This window comes from Oryzias melastigma, linkage group LG7 (genome assembly GCF_002922805.2).
Source record: "Oryzias melastigma strain HK-1 linkage group LG7, ASM292280v2, whole genome shotgun sequence".
Taxonomy (NCBI): Eukaryota; Metazoa; Chordata; class Actinopteri; order Beloniformes; family Adrianichthyidae; genus Oryzias; species Oryzias melastigma.
In genome coordinates this window covers 19,670,359-19,685,437 of record NC_050518.1, presented here as the reverse complement: position 1 = coordinate 19,685,437, position 15,079 = coordinate 19,670,359, and the positions used below count along the sequence as shown (strand labels likewise).

The window sequence follows — 15,079 nt, the reverse complement described above, 5'->3', positions numbered from 1 at the left end:
GGGCAAACTTTTTGACTTGTGGGCCACAAAGGGTTCTAAAAGTTGACAGATGGGCCAGATCGGATGCATGAAATTTTTTGGTAAACGACCTCATATGAAAAGAAATACTATGGAATCCAGACAAAAAAAAATTACAATTTGAAAATAGTGATTTTTGTTCCTATTTTAGTGACAATTTCACCGATTGGGTAATATATTTTAGTATAAAACACACTTAGAAAAACAATGTGTTTGTTGTGTTGGAATGATCAGAAAAACTAAAAAAAAACAAAAACACATGAATAAAAAAACGACAAATTTATATATGGAAAATATCTTTCTGCAGCTAAATACAAGTCAGTTTATTTGTGGTGCACCATCTAAGGGGTGACCCCCAAATTACAGAGAAATTTAAAACATTACTCCAGATTATCAATATAATTTATTCCAGTGTGGCGGGCTAGATTAAGTGGTTTAAAGGGGAGAGTGCAGACCACTACACCACCATGCAACCCTAAAAGGGACTTATTTGGAAATATTCATAACATAAGTAAACAGTAAAACTGGTCAATTCTTGATCTCCTCGTCTTTTGTGACTCACAGTTCATGTAAAAAATGTTCAACTTTACAACTCAGTGGCCTAGTGGTAGAGCGTCTGCCTGGGAAATGGTGCATGTAAACTCTGTAACTTACTAAATACTCAAAAAAAGGACCCAATTTCTTCCTGTTTGACACTTAAAAGTGTTGGATTGGAGGTTTCATGACACTCGTATTTTGTCCCATGAAGCGTAACAAGAAGGTGGGTGATGATGATGTAGTTTATTCCAAAGCTTTTGGGAATTTATTGTCATATTTGCATTTTTTTTCCCTACATATCTTACGAAAAACAACGACAGATTCTTGTGTTAAAAAAAACAACCTTTGTTCGACAAATTTAGGATAAGAAACGCAATTTATGAAAGTGACTGTGATGGAAGCACGTCACTAAGAGTGAACATTTATTAAATATTTGTTGTTTCTACTATAAATTATTGTTGTTTTACGTTGAATATATGGTTAAAAAAATTTCAAGCATGACAGTAAGCTCACAAAAGCCCTAGAATAAATTTTGTTATGATTATCCACCTTATTTTATGCTTTTTGGGACAAAATTTAAGTGTTACTGAACAAATCAACGATGCCTGAGACCGGGGAAACACATTCTGACAGGGGGAACATACCGTGGCACAACAGGTGAATTCCTGAGAGCAACAACTGACAGGACTTTGTAACTTTATTGACAAACAGTCAAGAAAATCACAAAAGCAGGAAATAATGTTACAAATATGGGGGAAATAACACCCCCACTGATTTCTTATCAGGAGTTTTCCTGTCAAAAGTTGAGTCTCCATGGAAACTGTCAAGCAGAATAGTTGGGATTGCATCTGTTTATGACCCGCCTACAAACAGCACCACTCTGACCCAAAAAAATCTGACGCATGCGATGGAAGAGTTTGTTTTTCTGCTTTCAGGACAGTAATCAGCAGATCCACTTTGGCCTTTGTTCGGAAATGAATCAGAACCATTTACATTCTAAATTGTTGCCCTGCTAAATTGCTTTCTCAACATCACAAAACGCTTTATTACAAAAACTGAGCTACAAAAAATATAGTGGCGTTTCAATTACTTGTAAAATGTGTTTGTTGAGTGGATTTTTTTAGAATTAGATTTAGTTTTTTTAATCACTTTTGCATCAAATAGAAGACTTTGAGGTCGGCTGTTGTCCTCCAGGCAGAGCTGGTCTGTTCATTTCTCTACAAAAAACTCCCAAAAGCTGCTTTCACCTGACGCTTTTGTTAACTATTATCTACCGTTTGGGTAAAAAGTCACTCTGAAAGGTCAGAAAGTAGATTTAAGGAAAAGAAAAGATACCAGAGAAAACCCAGCTGGACTTCTGAAGGCAGAATCTGATCATTTACAGACAGGTGTGTTCCTGAAACCTCTTTTGTCTCCCCGAATGCTTTCATTTGGAGTGGTTTTAAATGCAGTCACTGGTGGTTTTCATCACATTTAGGATGGAGAGAGTCGGCCTCAATTTTAGAACTTATTGAAAGTGCGATCCTGGCAGTGAACAGATGTGGTGATAAATGAACTGGCGCTCATTCTGGAGGGCAGATTTAGCCTCCACAATAAAGCGGAGGGTGGCTGCAGATAACTGGAGTTTAAAACTCTAAACTTGACATCACATTTTCTACTTTATTTTGGATGTTTCTGTTATAGTGAGGGAGAAAACTGCTAATGTTTTTTGATTCCAGACTCATTGTTTTAAATTAGGGCCGCAAATCAAAAAAAAATGTAACTAATTAGTCGCAAACCTGAAAAAAAAAATAATTGTGATTAATTTTTTTGTAAGTTATTGTATTTGCAACTAATCATAAAACTGTACATTTAGGTCATTTTTAATTAGGGCTGTCATTAAAATAAAAAAAAAATAATCAGAGAGTGTGACGGATAATCAGTCACACTTTTGGATTTTAATTAATCACAGTTAATTGCAATGTTTACTAGGTAAATTTTACATGACATTATGTGGCTTTTTAACAAAAACAGGCCAGAGAGAAAATGTTTTCTTAATTTTTATGGTCTGAAATGTTTAAATGTATCAATTGTTAACCCAGAATTATGTATACAACACGCATTAACAGTGAGATAAGCAGCACTATGAAGACTTATGACAGCAGTTTTACTCCAAGAAAAGAGAGATGCTGAAAGTCATAAGAAACGAACCTGCAGAGCTAAAAAAAAAAAACTTTTCATCATCTCCTATACAAAAACAAGTGCTAAGAGGTGAAGTTTCTCCTTGATGTGAAGCTTTATTAACCTATCGTAACGATCAGCATTTATGTCTCTTTCCTTGGCCGCTGCAGTCAAGGCTCAGCGACGTGCTGTCCTGTTACCATGACAACGCGCTGGACCATGCATCAAATAGTTCGCTTTTTGTGAAAAGTGATCTAAACCAAGAAAATAACAATATTAAAGTACTAAAAACTAAATATTTATTTTCTAAGTGACCATGGTATAAGTGGGATAATACCTATAACACGTTAACATTCGCACCCTTATTTTAAATATTAATGGTTGATTTGTTGTAGGCATTTTTGCCATTCTCCTTCTGCAAAATTCTGCAAATTAGCTGTTGCTAAAAGCATTATGATATGGGACGGATGTTTGTAGTATGTCAAATTTTTTAGAACTTTTCCTATTTAATAACTCTTGTGCTATCTTTTGGGGTCCAGATGATCCAACCCTTATAATAAAGTGTGATCCCTCCTATGACAAAGGTGGACAAAGGTGGACAGGATTTCATAGACACCAGTGAAAATAAAAAAAAATTGAAAAAAAAGTTCAGTGTTCAGGTGCCAGTATAGCACAACTAAATAAATTAGGAGATTGAATGAGCAAAAAAAAAAATCATTTGCTGTTCACTTCAAAAACATCTCTAAAACTGAAAGTTTAAAAAAAGACCATCAATTATAGTTACATTAAAACACAAATCTTTTCAGTTCAATTATGATGTGTTTCATAAGTTTGTGGCTGCAAAACAAGCCTGTGTCAGTGTCCATTAACTGCTATTCTATTCCAGTTAGCTGAACATTTCTTTTGCTTCTAAGCTCAGTTCAGGCAGAAAACGAACAGCTCTTCAGATTCAAGCACAGAGACGTCGCGAGGAAACGTCTCTTTAAAATGTTTTCTTTTGTCTTTCTTGGAGCGTTTCTCAGTTTGCCCTTGATCGTTTTCTAAAGAACTCATAAAGAGAAAAAAATAGAAAATTTATTTTAATAATACAAATTAAAAATTATTAGAAATAGTCTTTCTAACTGCAGACTGGTAAATGGAAAATTCAGTAAAAAGTAATCATTTGATTGTTTTCTGCAGTTGTTGGTGAGTTCTTTCAAATTTCAAATTATTTTAACTCTTTCTGCAGCTTTTCTTTCACTTCATATTGCAGACTTATGCCAAAAATCCAACCTTTTCTGCAAGAATCTCCAAGTCACAGCCTCCTTTTTGGCATCATATCCTTTCCTGCACCTATACCAGTTAAGACCCTCCCACCTACACCTGGTGCTTCTCTCTACTGCCACCTACTGTGTTGCCAAGAGCAACATAAAAATCAGACACACTAAACAATAGAGTAAATAGCTCCAACAGTTGATGTTGTGTTCACACTGGTGAATGCTCCAGAACAGTAAGAGTGTCTAAACACCTACGGATGCTCAGTTCTTCAAAGGGTCATGATTGATGGCATGCTGGCTTCAAGGGCCAGAATCCTGCTGGTTTTTCAACAACCCTGCTGTTTCTGATTACCTGAATCAGGTGTGTTCGCCTCAAAGAAACTTCAAAGGTGGGTTATGAACACCCTCGAAGCCTGAAGTTAGACTCCTGGGATCTAAACCTTTAATCTTAATGTGGTTTATATATATTTTTGACTCTATTCCTGTGGACTGGTGTTGCTGGATGAGAGGACAAACAAGGATTTTCTGGAATGTCATCCTGGTGGAGCAATTAAACCTAACAGCCTTGCAGGCCACACGGGTCTTGACCGTGCTGTCCGCTCTCCTCTGCCAGGCTGGCCCTCAGCAGGACCCGCCTCCTGACTCGAGCTGCCAAAGGGTTCATGTGCCGAACGCACAGCAAGTCTGGAGATTCGATCGGAGAGGGCGAGAGCGAGAACAAAGACTACATTCCTCTGGTGAGCAGCAGATCCACGCCGTGCATGTGAATGCTCAGTGAACCTGCATGCTGTTGGATGAACACTAATGCGAACTGACTATATTTGTCTGGAGACACGGATGTGCCACAGTCTGTTGAGCTTGAGGCCATGAGAACAGAAAGCACCTGCAGGTATGAGCTGCTTTAATTAGTTTTGGGTGTGCTGGTGGCAAGCAGGCAAATCGGTGTGCAACTTTTCAAACTCAAATTCGTACTTTAAGATAAGCAGCTTTATATGTGAATTAGAATTGTGTATCTCCTTCAAAGTGTAAGTTATTGTAAGAGAAACCGCAATGAATTAAGTTTGAAGTCCTCTGGAGCCAATGAGACATGAACCCTGATACATCATTGGGTGAAAATAATTAACATTTTTATATAAATTTTGATAAAAAGCTGACAAAAATTTGAAAAAAACGACACCCCCTAAGCACCATGAATCATCTTAAATCATCTCATATAAATGTAATCAAATTTCCAGCACTACACTGGAGCTGAACTCAAACTCTAAACCAATTCTGAAAATTTTTTTATTTTTTTGGGTGTGCCACAAAGCTTAGATTTAGGTTCCACTCTTTTTTAACCCATACACATTAACCCTTAATCATGTCATCATTACACGCAGCAGAGACATCAACAGTTCTATAGATGACGCATAACTCTGTGTTGCCCCTTTTACTGGAAAATTCAAAAGCTTTGTTGTATTTTTATTTTTTCTTTTAAATGAAAGTGTTTTTTTTTTCTTTTTTTTTTAACCAAACCAAAAATGTAACTATCAGACCATATGCCAAGCATAATGAACATTTTTAAAACTTTACAATCAAGCTAACACCTCTTAGTAGTGTTTAATCATTATCAATTAATTTCTGTTTATTGTATAAACTAGGGCTGGGAATCACTGGGTACCTCACGATACAATACGATACGCGATACATGGCTCACGATATCGATAATATCGCGATACTGCCATAATTGGTAAAAATCTTCTCTAATAACTAGCATTAGATAGAAGAATGTGTTTTTGGGGAAAATATATCCCCATTTATCTTTTTCAGCTTAAACACAATCATAATAAACAACTTTTCTTATTTTGTGCATCAAATTATAGACACTTGTAGACACTTCGCTGAAATCAGTAATACTGTTTTTGACAAGCATTTTTTGTTCCCCTCACTTGAAAAGGGCTGAGCATCCAAAATTGAAGGCTGATTTACTCAGACTGTCACTTGAGATTATTTTTCCAATCTTTATCTATTTTACATTTGGTCAGTCAGAAGTCAATAGGTAAAACCCTTAAAACACACATAATAATGGCAAAAAAAATTATTTTAAGTCCTTCAATTAATTAGCAACCTCCCCAATTTTAAAGTGAATGAATGTACTTTATTTTAATTACATTTAAATTTAAGTTCATACATCAAATCCTGCTTTTTTACTTAAGAATTACTTTAAATTAGCATCAGCAACAAGTAACTACATTGTTTGAAAACGTCACATTATAAATTTACCAAAGTTACACCGTACACCAGCAGGTTAAACATTGAAGTGCATGAAAACGAAAATTCCGATGGTCCCTGAAGTGTACACAAACAACTGCGAAGCACGCGCCCAGTTCCCACAGCAAACAGGAAGTAAGTGATCGCTGACATTCTAGCGCTCAGACAAAGTCACTTCTTACCGGCTGGATCTCCTACAGATGGATAATAAATGCTGACAGATAGGCATGCTTCACACACGAGCTACAGAGCCTGCTTCTCCCGAATGAGCGCGTGCATCGCTATTAAAAGTCAGATGCAGCTCGGCCATCTGCACAATAGTTCCGGCGCGCGACTCAGACGCTCGGCGCAACAGCCTCTTCAAATGAAAAATATAATATCGATAACTGGTGAGAACCCATCGAGAATCGATCGCAGGACTAAAATATCGCGATATATCGCAATATCGATATTTTGGCACACCCCTAATATAAACTAATAATAATAGCATTAATAGAATAAAATAGTTACATTATTTTGTTTTAAGTCACATTTAATGTAAAACAAGTTTTTTTCTGCAATTGGTTTCTTTATATTTTATCTATTATACTTTCTAATCAGATTTATTTTTATTTAAACAGATTTTTCTATTTAGTCTTCTTGTTGTGGTGTTAATTTTTATTGTTTTTAATAAAAGTGATTGTTTAAGCTTTTATTGTCCCTTTTTTTTAAATGCCACTAAAAAAATAGCAATGGTATATTAATATTAGTATTAGTATTGCTTTTAAGGGCATCCTCTGGATGTACAGTAGCTTTCTGTAACTTTAAGAATGGTTTGTAGAACTCTCAGGAGTGTAGTCTGAAAGCAAATCAAATTGGAAAGTGCTGTAAAAAGAAAGATTTCTATTAGGATGATGCCTCGATGAAGAACTAAAGTTTATTCTTGCTGTGGCTTTTTAATTAAACATTTTTAAATAAAAGCTAAACACTTTAGGCAGCAGATAAATCTAAATTCTTGATATTTTTGTGACTGGCCATGAAAGTCACTGCTTAAAGTCATCCGTTCCAAACATGCCCATTATTCACCCTCACTTGAAATAAAAACAAACCAAAAAATAAACTGCATTTAAACAACAGCGCTTAAGGCAGAATGACTGTTAACACAGCAGGGCCTCGACCTCTGAACCCAGCTCACGGCAGAGGCATAATCATTATTCAGCTTTGTCTTATCGTGCCGCAAAACAAAACAGCTTTCAGTGACAAATGGCTGCTGCATAAATATCCTTGTGATACAGCGGTCTACTGAGTAATTTCTCCTTCCTTAACAACGAGGAGTCCTGCTCTAAAACCTATCACAACAAGCTGCTGCTTGGAGCGCTAAACCCAGACTTATTAGACATACAGAGCAGAAAAACAAGATATTCAAGTATCTAAGTGACCCTGAGCTCATACGCTTTCGTTATTCTGTTTAGCGCATATTTACAAAGCCCAAACTGAGAACAGAAACTCTTCGCTTAAATTAAGGTTTATCACACACTGATTCCAAATATCATTTCTGTGTTAAAAAAATCCTTCTGGTGGCGTATTCAGATTATTCAGTTATGCCATTAAAGCCAGGTTTTAAAAAATGGAACTGGACATCTCAGATTAGTATATTTTGCTTTAAAAAAAATCACTGCTGGTCTTACTTGTTTGCACAACCTAAAAGAAGGCAGAGAGAAATGACCACGGTCACGTGAGACCACGCATGCTAGCGCGAGCTCTGCTGCTAGCATTAGCCGATTTCAAAGTGCTGCGTTTACATTAAAAAATCCATTTAACAAAACTAGCAAGAATAAAAAACGGTGTAAAGAACATTTTAATCGATTACCATTACATTTCCACGTTTAAAACTTCGTGTAAACCTTTTTTTCTCTAGTATAGGAAAGTCAGCAGCTTACCTCCTCCCGGCTTTTCCCACAGACTGAAGGGAATACCCGAGCAGACAGGAAGTAGCGCAACTACCAAAATAAAAGTCTTTGCTCAGATTAAGAAAATAAAGAAGATATCGGTTAAATTAACAAAACAAAGACCACATGGGCTACACGCACAATAACCTAGAGATACAGAAGACTCACTAACATTGCACCTTCAGGACATCATTTGACACTAGATGAAGATGGCACTTCCACATATCGAAGTCATGCTAAAAGTGTACATTCATGCTCTGCTGATGTCACACGGTGGTATTAAACTGTGCCAGTAGGGGGGGCAGTTCAAAAACAACAGGGAGGCCAATAACAGTCCAGAACATCACGCAGCAAACTTCATGTCATAATTTTCAATGTACCATGCTTCCACGCCGTCCAATATGCACCTAAAGCATCTCGCTACGCTCAATGTTCATAACACAATCAGGACATTGACTTAACATTGAATTGGTTGCACCTGCCATGCAAATACCATTTGGTGTGGACTGCTGGTTTTGTGGCTAACAAGAGGGATCTGTTGTGACTCCCTGTGTGCAGGTGTTGTTGCAGCTAGCTTGTGGTGCGTTTCCACTGGACTCAGCGCTGTGTGAAGCCATAAACGTCCCGATGGACAAACTCAAGTGGACGTCCCCTTTCACCAGCCACCGCTCCAGCAGCCGGCGCACTGAAAGCACAGACGACGGCTGCAGATCCCCCCTAGAGCAAGAAATGCATGCTGCAGAGTACGCCGCAGGCTCAGCCCCTCGTCCATCCAGGGGTGGGTGGCCGGACGCTGGTGCCTCATTACCCAGCCCATCCACCTCTGCTGACCTCCCACTGTCCCCACACCCCTCCCACACTGACGCTACAACCTCTCCCGGCGGCGCGATGAAGAAGATGCTGGATCCAGAAAGCATGGTGTGGGCCACCGCCGTGGCCCTCGCCTGGCTGGAGCACAGCTCCGCCAGCTACTTCATCGAGTGGGAATTGGTCGCAGCCAAAGCCAGCATGTGGCTCAGTGAGCAGGACATCCCGGAGGGGAAGGATTTAGCCTCCATCAAAGCTGCTGCCAATCAGCTCTTCATCATCCTCAGACACTGGGATGAGAACCTGCAACTGAACATGCTCTGTTACAACCCCAACAGCGTGTGAGGCTTCGATGGAGACCACCCACTTAAACTATGCTAACCCAGGCTGTGCTGTTCTCCGCCCAGAAATTCGCTTCTGAAGTCTTGACTCTCGTCACTGCCGTGGTGAACAGTGTGCGTTTGTCCCGTTGTCGTGCCGTTCCTCCAAACATATCACAGGGACCAACACCGGGAGATCAGCAGCCATCTAAAATGACTGGGAGAACGTCAGTGTTAGTCATCGCATGTTGAATTACACGCCCTCTGAAAAAAAATACCATGGTGACCCCAAAACCAATGCTGCAAAAGAAAAATGAACCGTTGGATGGGTTGCATACTGTTGCTGCTTCGTGTTCTCCTGAACCCAAAGTGTGTTGTGGAAGAAAAAGAAGAATCTGGGTTCTTCCTGGCTGTACTGTCACGTTTTTCTCTCACGCCGGTTGTCTAATCAAGTGTAATTACTGTTTTTGCCTTTTTCAGTTCAATTGTAGCAAAGATGAAAGTATATGCAAAAAACTAAAGAAAACCTAAAAAAATAAAAAAATAAAAGAATAAATATGATGTTAATCGACGTTAATGAATGTCTGTAATGTTTATATTTCAGTTAATTCTTCATTCTTTTCAGTAAATGTATTTTTTTTAAAAACAGCACGACAGGCTTTACTAGCAGTTTAGTTTATATGTTACATGGAAAAAAAGGATTGCCTCAAAGCAAAACCACATTTAAATAATTCTTAAAAAATACAAATCATTTGAGTTGGGATTTATTAGGTTTTTCCAGTAAGGAGATAGAACATCACTTAGTCCTTGACAATAAAAAGCATTTTTGTTGGAGTTTCTTAAGGAGTTTGCAAAGGCCCCATGAGGCGTCACAGCTCATTTACCACAAGTGCCTACACAAAGAGGAAGTCTTTGCGCTGCAGCTCAGTCACTTGGTTTAGACCAGGGGTCTCAAACTCGCGGCCCGCGGGCCATCTGCGGCCCGCAGGATGATAATTTGCGGCCCCCGTCTTCATATGAANNNGATTTTCTTGTGAAAATCCTGATGCGGCCCGGCCTCAACTAGATTCCGCCTCCAGCGGCCCCCGGCTGATTTGAGCTTGAGACCCCTGGTTTAGACTCACCAAAAGCTCTCCAAACATCAACTGGTTGAATGACTCTGTGCTTGAAAAAGATGAATCCAACCCGTTTCAGAATGGAGAGGAGAGGTGACTGAAGTGATGGAGCTCTTGTTAGTGACTTTTTGGTTTTGTCAAGTTTTTTTTTTTTTAAATTGTTGCCTCAGTGTCTTGTTATATGGCTGTTCTGATCTGAAGCAAAACACAATCAGTCGCCTGGTACCATTGACTGTATAAGATAACTGGACTGAGTGACACCCCCCTAACGTTCCAAACAGGAAACGGTTCCAAGGAGCCAAATCCCTATAGACTTCAATTGAGAAATAAACAGCTATTACTCATTCTATTCATTAGAAGAACCATTCTTCATGTTAAATACTGACCAATCAGAGACCTCTATAAATGTATGTGGGCTCCCGTTCAATGTTGCATTGACAGATTTGGCCCAATTTTAGGTGGTAGGGGTGTGGACTTCCAACAAGCTCCCTCTGGATTGGTGAGAGTGGTTGCCATAGAAACGTAGTCTTGGACCAACTTGAACTAACTATTTATACTGATATCATCTGGTTCCAACATGGCAGCAGCGACTGATGGCAACTGAATTGACTTAATTTGGTTGGAGCCAGAAGTAAGTCATTTTTATGGTTGATGCCACCCTCACCCGGTCCAGTTTTCCTGTACAGTCAATGGTGCCAACTAGCACTTCAACTCTTAAGCCTTGTTTCCACTGAATGGTACGGTATTTTGAGTGTTTCGATTGTAAAATTGACCAATTAATGGTACCACACCGTACCTCTTGGGGGCCCCATTGGTTATAGGTCCATTGAAAAGTGGAACAGAACGGTTTGGGCACCCGTTGATTGGGAGAAAGTGATGACGACATTAAAAAAGCGCCAATACAGCGCTCATTTAAGCTAATGTTTCCAACGCTTGTAAGCATTTAGGTTTTTTGTGTTTTCCTGTGTATCCTTGTAATCTATATTAAAAATGCCTGCAAACAACAGCAAGGCCTGGTCTGTCACGTGATAACAAACCGCTCAGTGGAAGCTTAACTGAGTGGAAACGCTTGCCAGAATTAAATGGACTGTACCGTACCACTCCTTCCCGTACCGGACCACTCAGTGGAAATGAGCCTAAAGCGTCTGAACCTTTTCAAGCCCAGCTTATAAAAAAATCACCCCGACATCCTATAAAGTTTTGGCCCCCTGACTTTTGATTGTGATGAAAACAAAAGCAGAAAATTTCTGTTTTCCAATAATGGAAATTGAGCATTCTTTTATTTATCTAATGAGGACTCTTATTTTGAAGTTTCCTGTCACGTACAAATAAAAGGTTGAAAAAAATGTAAGTTTTCATAGAAGCTCACTGTCATACAGAGAGTTAACTAACCTGTTACTAGATGTAATAGTTAATTATATAAGAATGGGACCTGTGCTGCAAATGTTCTGAATGCATTTATTTCAGACTATCTCGAAAATTACTGAATTATTTTTCAAGTTTCCACATCTTAATGCACTTTTGTTTAATTTTCGCGTAAGCTAAAGTGGGGAACTTGCAATATTAAGGTAGAAACATTAATAGATTACAATAAAACCAACAGTAAAGCCATAACAAGGAATGGAATGTTAAGATTGCTTCAAACGGATACATTTATATATTTTTTCATTTTAATTTCACACGTTCCTGCACAAGGAAAAAACTAAGGCATAAGAAAAGCAGCAAATTAGATGTTCATTGCTGTTTTTTTTTTTTTTTTTTTTTGAGTACATAAGTGAATCTGAGGTATCAACCACTTTTTTTCTCCATTCTGGTAAAGGGGGTTTGGAAGTGATCAGGGCAACCATTGCTTTAACCATCATCATGCTTCTCTTCCAGACTGATGTTTGCATCACAGTGCAGCTCTGGTGTAACAGACGCTGAGTCAAGGTCCAGAAAAAATAAAGAAAGAGAAAAAAAACATTATTTTTTCTTTTTGTAAAATCCCTATTTTATTTTTGGTCATATGGAAATGCAGATAAGTGTTTAATCTGACACAATCATTGTGATGTTTTGCTTTTACTAGTCAACGGGGTGTGCAGCATCACTGTGTGCGAGTGGTCTGCTTGTGATGCTGATGGGTTGCCTTGTTTGAAGAGTGCTGTCATTATCTAGTGTTGTAAACTTTTGCACAAACTCAAACCTAACCAAAAAAAAAAAAAATTATTCACCACTGTGTATTGTAAACCATTTTTTTCCTTTTAGGTTATTTGACCATTCTTTAACTTATTTCAATGTTTTGTTGCTTTTCTCAGGTATTTTACTTTTTTCTCCACTCAGGCTGAGTTGCATGCATTCTTCTGCATGAACACAAGTGTTTTAATACACAGGTTTTGGATGACCGAACTGCCACGCTGGAGCTCCTAATGCAGTATTTTCCTTGGGAAACATGATTTAGATGTAACATTAAGTCGTATTTGGGGCTGGTATTGAAATTGTGAGTGCAGCTGTTAACTGTTAAAAAGTTGTTTCTTTAAAGTCATTTCTATAGTGTGTTATCTTTCAACTTGCTGTGTGTGCCTTTAGAAATGATGATTTGAGGCTGTGGAAGCTTCTGTAGTGTCTTTAAAAGCGTCAATGCTATTACCAGCTCTGCAGGTGCATGTAATAAACTGGAAAAAAGAAAATAAATAAATCTGTGTTTGCATTTTGTGTCTCAAAAATTTAGTAAAAGCAGCTCTGCCTTGTAGTCTATTACAGTTCTTCTTTTCTTTTCAGCTATTCCCTTCAGTGGTCGGTTTAGCGAATGAACTTCCTCCATCTAACTGTGATGCATCCTTTAACACAGCTTCCTCTGAATCTGAGAATCCTTCTACCATTATCTTCACCGTCTCTTCTCTGGAAAATTTTCAGTTCCATTGGACTCTAAATTTATTTAACCTTTGAATATTTTTTCCTGAATTCTTGTGACCTTTGATTTTTAGGCTTTTTACTTTGTGTTTATTCGATTCTGTTAAAGACATTTTAATAAGAGTGACAACACTGCAATTTTGCTAGTGCTGGTTCTGTTTTTCGAGAAGTCCCGCCCCCTTCAACCATCTCCGCCAATCATTCTTGGAGGCCTAATCATATGTCATCCGTCTGACCAATCAGAAGTGGTTAACAATCTTGCCTACTTGTTGTAACTTGCTTGATAAAGTTTTTATTTTTTATTTTTTGAGGTTCTAACAAAAACAACAGCTAAAGCTCTTGTTTAGCTGTTTAGATGAAGCTTAGAGACGCAAGTATGCCCTGCTTCTGGGTGAGTTGTTGCACAATATCTCCCGCACTGGATTAAAGTGACAGTCTCTGCGCCACTCTGTTAGCTGTCTTAAACCACAATGAACAAACGACGCTAAAGTTAGCCTCCGATTCACGCGCTAAAGGAACATTCCACTGTGTTTTTCACACTTGGACCACCATAAAAAAGGTCCTGTTCAAAAAGCCTAAACCTGGCTTAAATTTTGCTTTAGATAATAAAGAATACATTAAACAGTTTCTGATTAGTGAAAGCATGGTGCCTACATTTCACCTGAACATTAGAAGTCTTCCCAGTAACTATGACAAATGTATTCATTATTTATCTTCACTTAAACTTAGTTTTTCCTGTCATTGCTTTATTGGAGACATCGAAATCAAATCAAACTCAAGCCTCAGTTAAAAAAACAATAAAAAAAGTTGTCTTTATCAGGCTGTCCATACTGCATCTTAGTGTTCATTGATGATTTCCTTCATATTGCAGTTGAGCATTAATGTTTGTGTAAAAAGTCTTTGCATTCACATAAAAAAACCACATTAGCATCAATCTTAGCATCATGCTAACATTTCTTATAATATCTCTACCTACTCTAGTGTTTAGATTCATAATTTCTCCAAAAGTTTTAAAGGGGCCATACCATGAAAATTTGACTTTTTGAGGTTCTAAGTGCATTATACTGTTCATTCCTCACTATAAAGAACCCCAAAGTTTATATTCTTTTTGCTCTTTATGGTTGCAGTGCTCAACCTTCATGTATAAAAGTCCTAATATTCAGCAGGACACTGTAGGGAATCGAACCCCAACCTGCTAAAGCAGGCGTACCGTTACCAGTGTCTTTAGTTTTTGGACTATACATGAAAGTTGAAGCAAAACTGCCGATCAACTTTGTTTCTGTCTGCGGCTCTGCAACGTTTGGTCTACTTTTGTACTGATCAACAATGTCTAACATCCAGATGCTCTTGTGTTTCTGCAGCAGAAACAGGATCTTGTTTGTTTTTTGTATATATTTTAAGAACAAGCCCATTTTTTGCTCTTTTTTTGGAGACAAACAACAGAAATGACATTATTATGTCCACAATGGCCTTGTAGGAGGCGGTTGGGTTCCAACTCGCATCAGTAAAAAGTACACATTGACTTATTTAAAGAAAAAGAAAAAAATGTTACAATCTTCGATGACATGGTGAGCCTGTGAAACCAAAGTGTTCATGTCCGTACGTTCATGGAAGTACGTGAGACGCAGACATGTTACATGCATTTTCTATTTTTTAACCTTTTGCTGGAGATTCTGAACCGCTCTTAGTCTGGCTCGTCACCTAGAAGCCATCTGTAGCAGGACATCATACCATGGGTATTAGCCCTGGACAGATCAGCTTCAAGGATCACTCGAGCACTCAAACCCCTCCGCCACGGT

General features: G+C 38.3%; 1 protein-coding gene across 1 annotated transcript in view; it reads left to right on the top strand.

The window, feature by feature from the left end:
- vwa5b1 (von Willebrand factor A domain containing 5B1) overlaps positions 1-9,853 on the top strand; it is a 48,792-nt gene extending 38,939 nt beyond the window's left edge. Inside the window, exons 21-22 of the mRNA XM_024293456.2 lie at positions 4,585-4,708; positions 8,708-9,853. Coding sequence (XP_024149224.1) covers positions 4,585-4,708; positions 8,708-9,301 — 718 coding nt within the window. The 3' untranslated portion in view covers positions 9,302-9,853. The remainder of the gene's footprint in view (positions 1-4,584; positions 4,709-8,707) is intronic.
- The last annotated feature ends 5,226 nt before the right edge of the window (positions 9,854-15,079 follow it).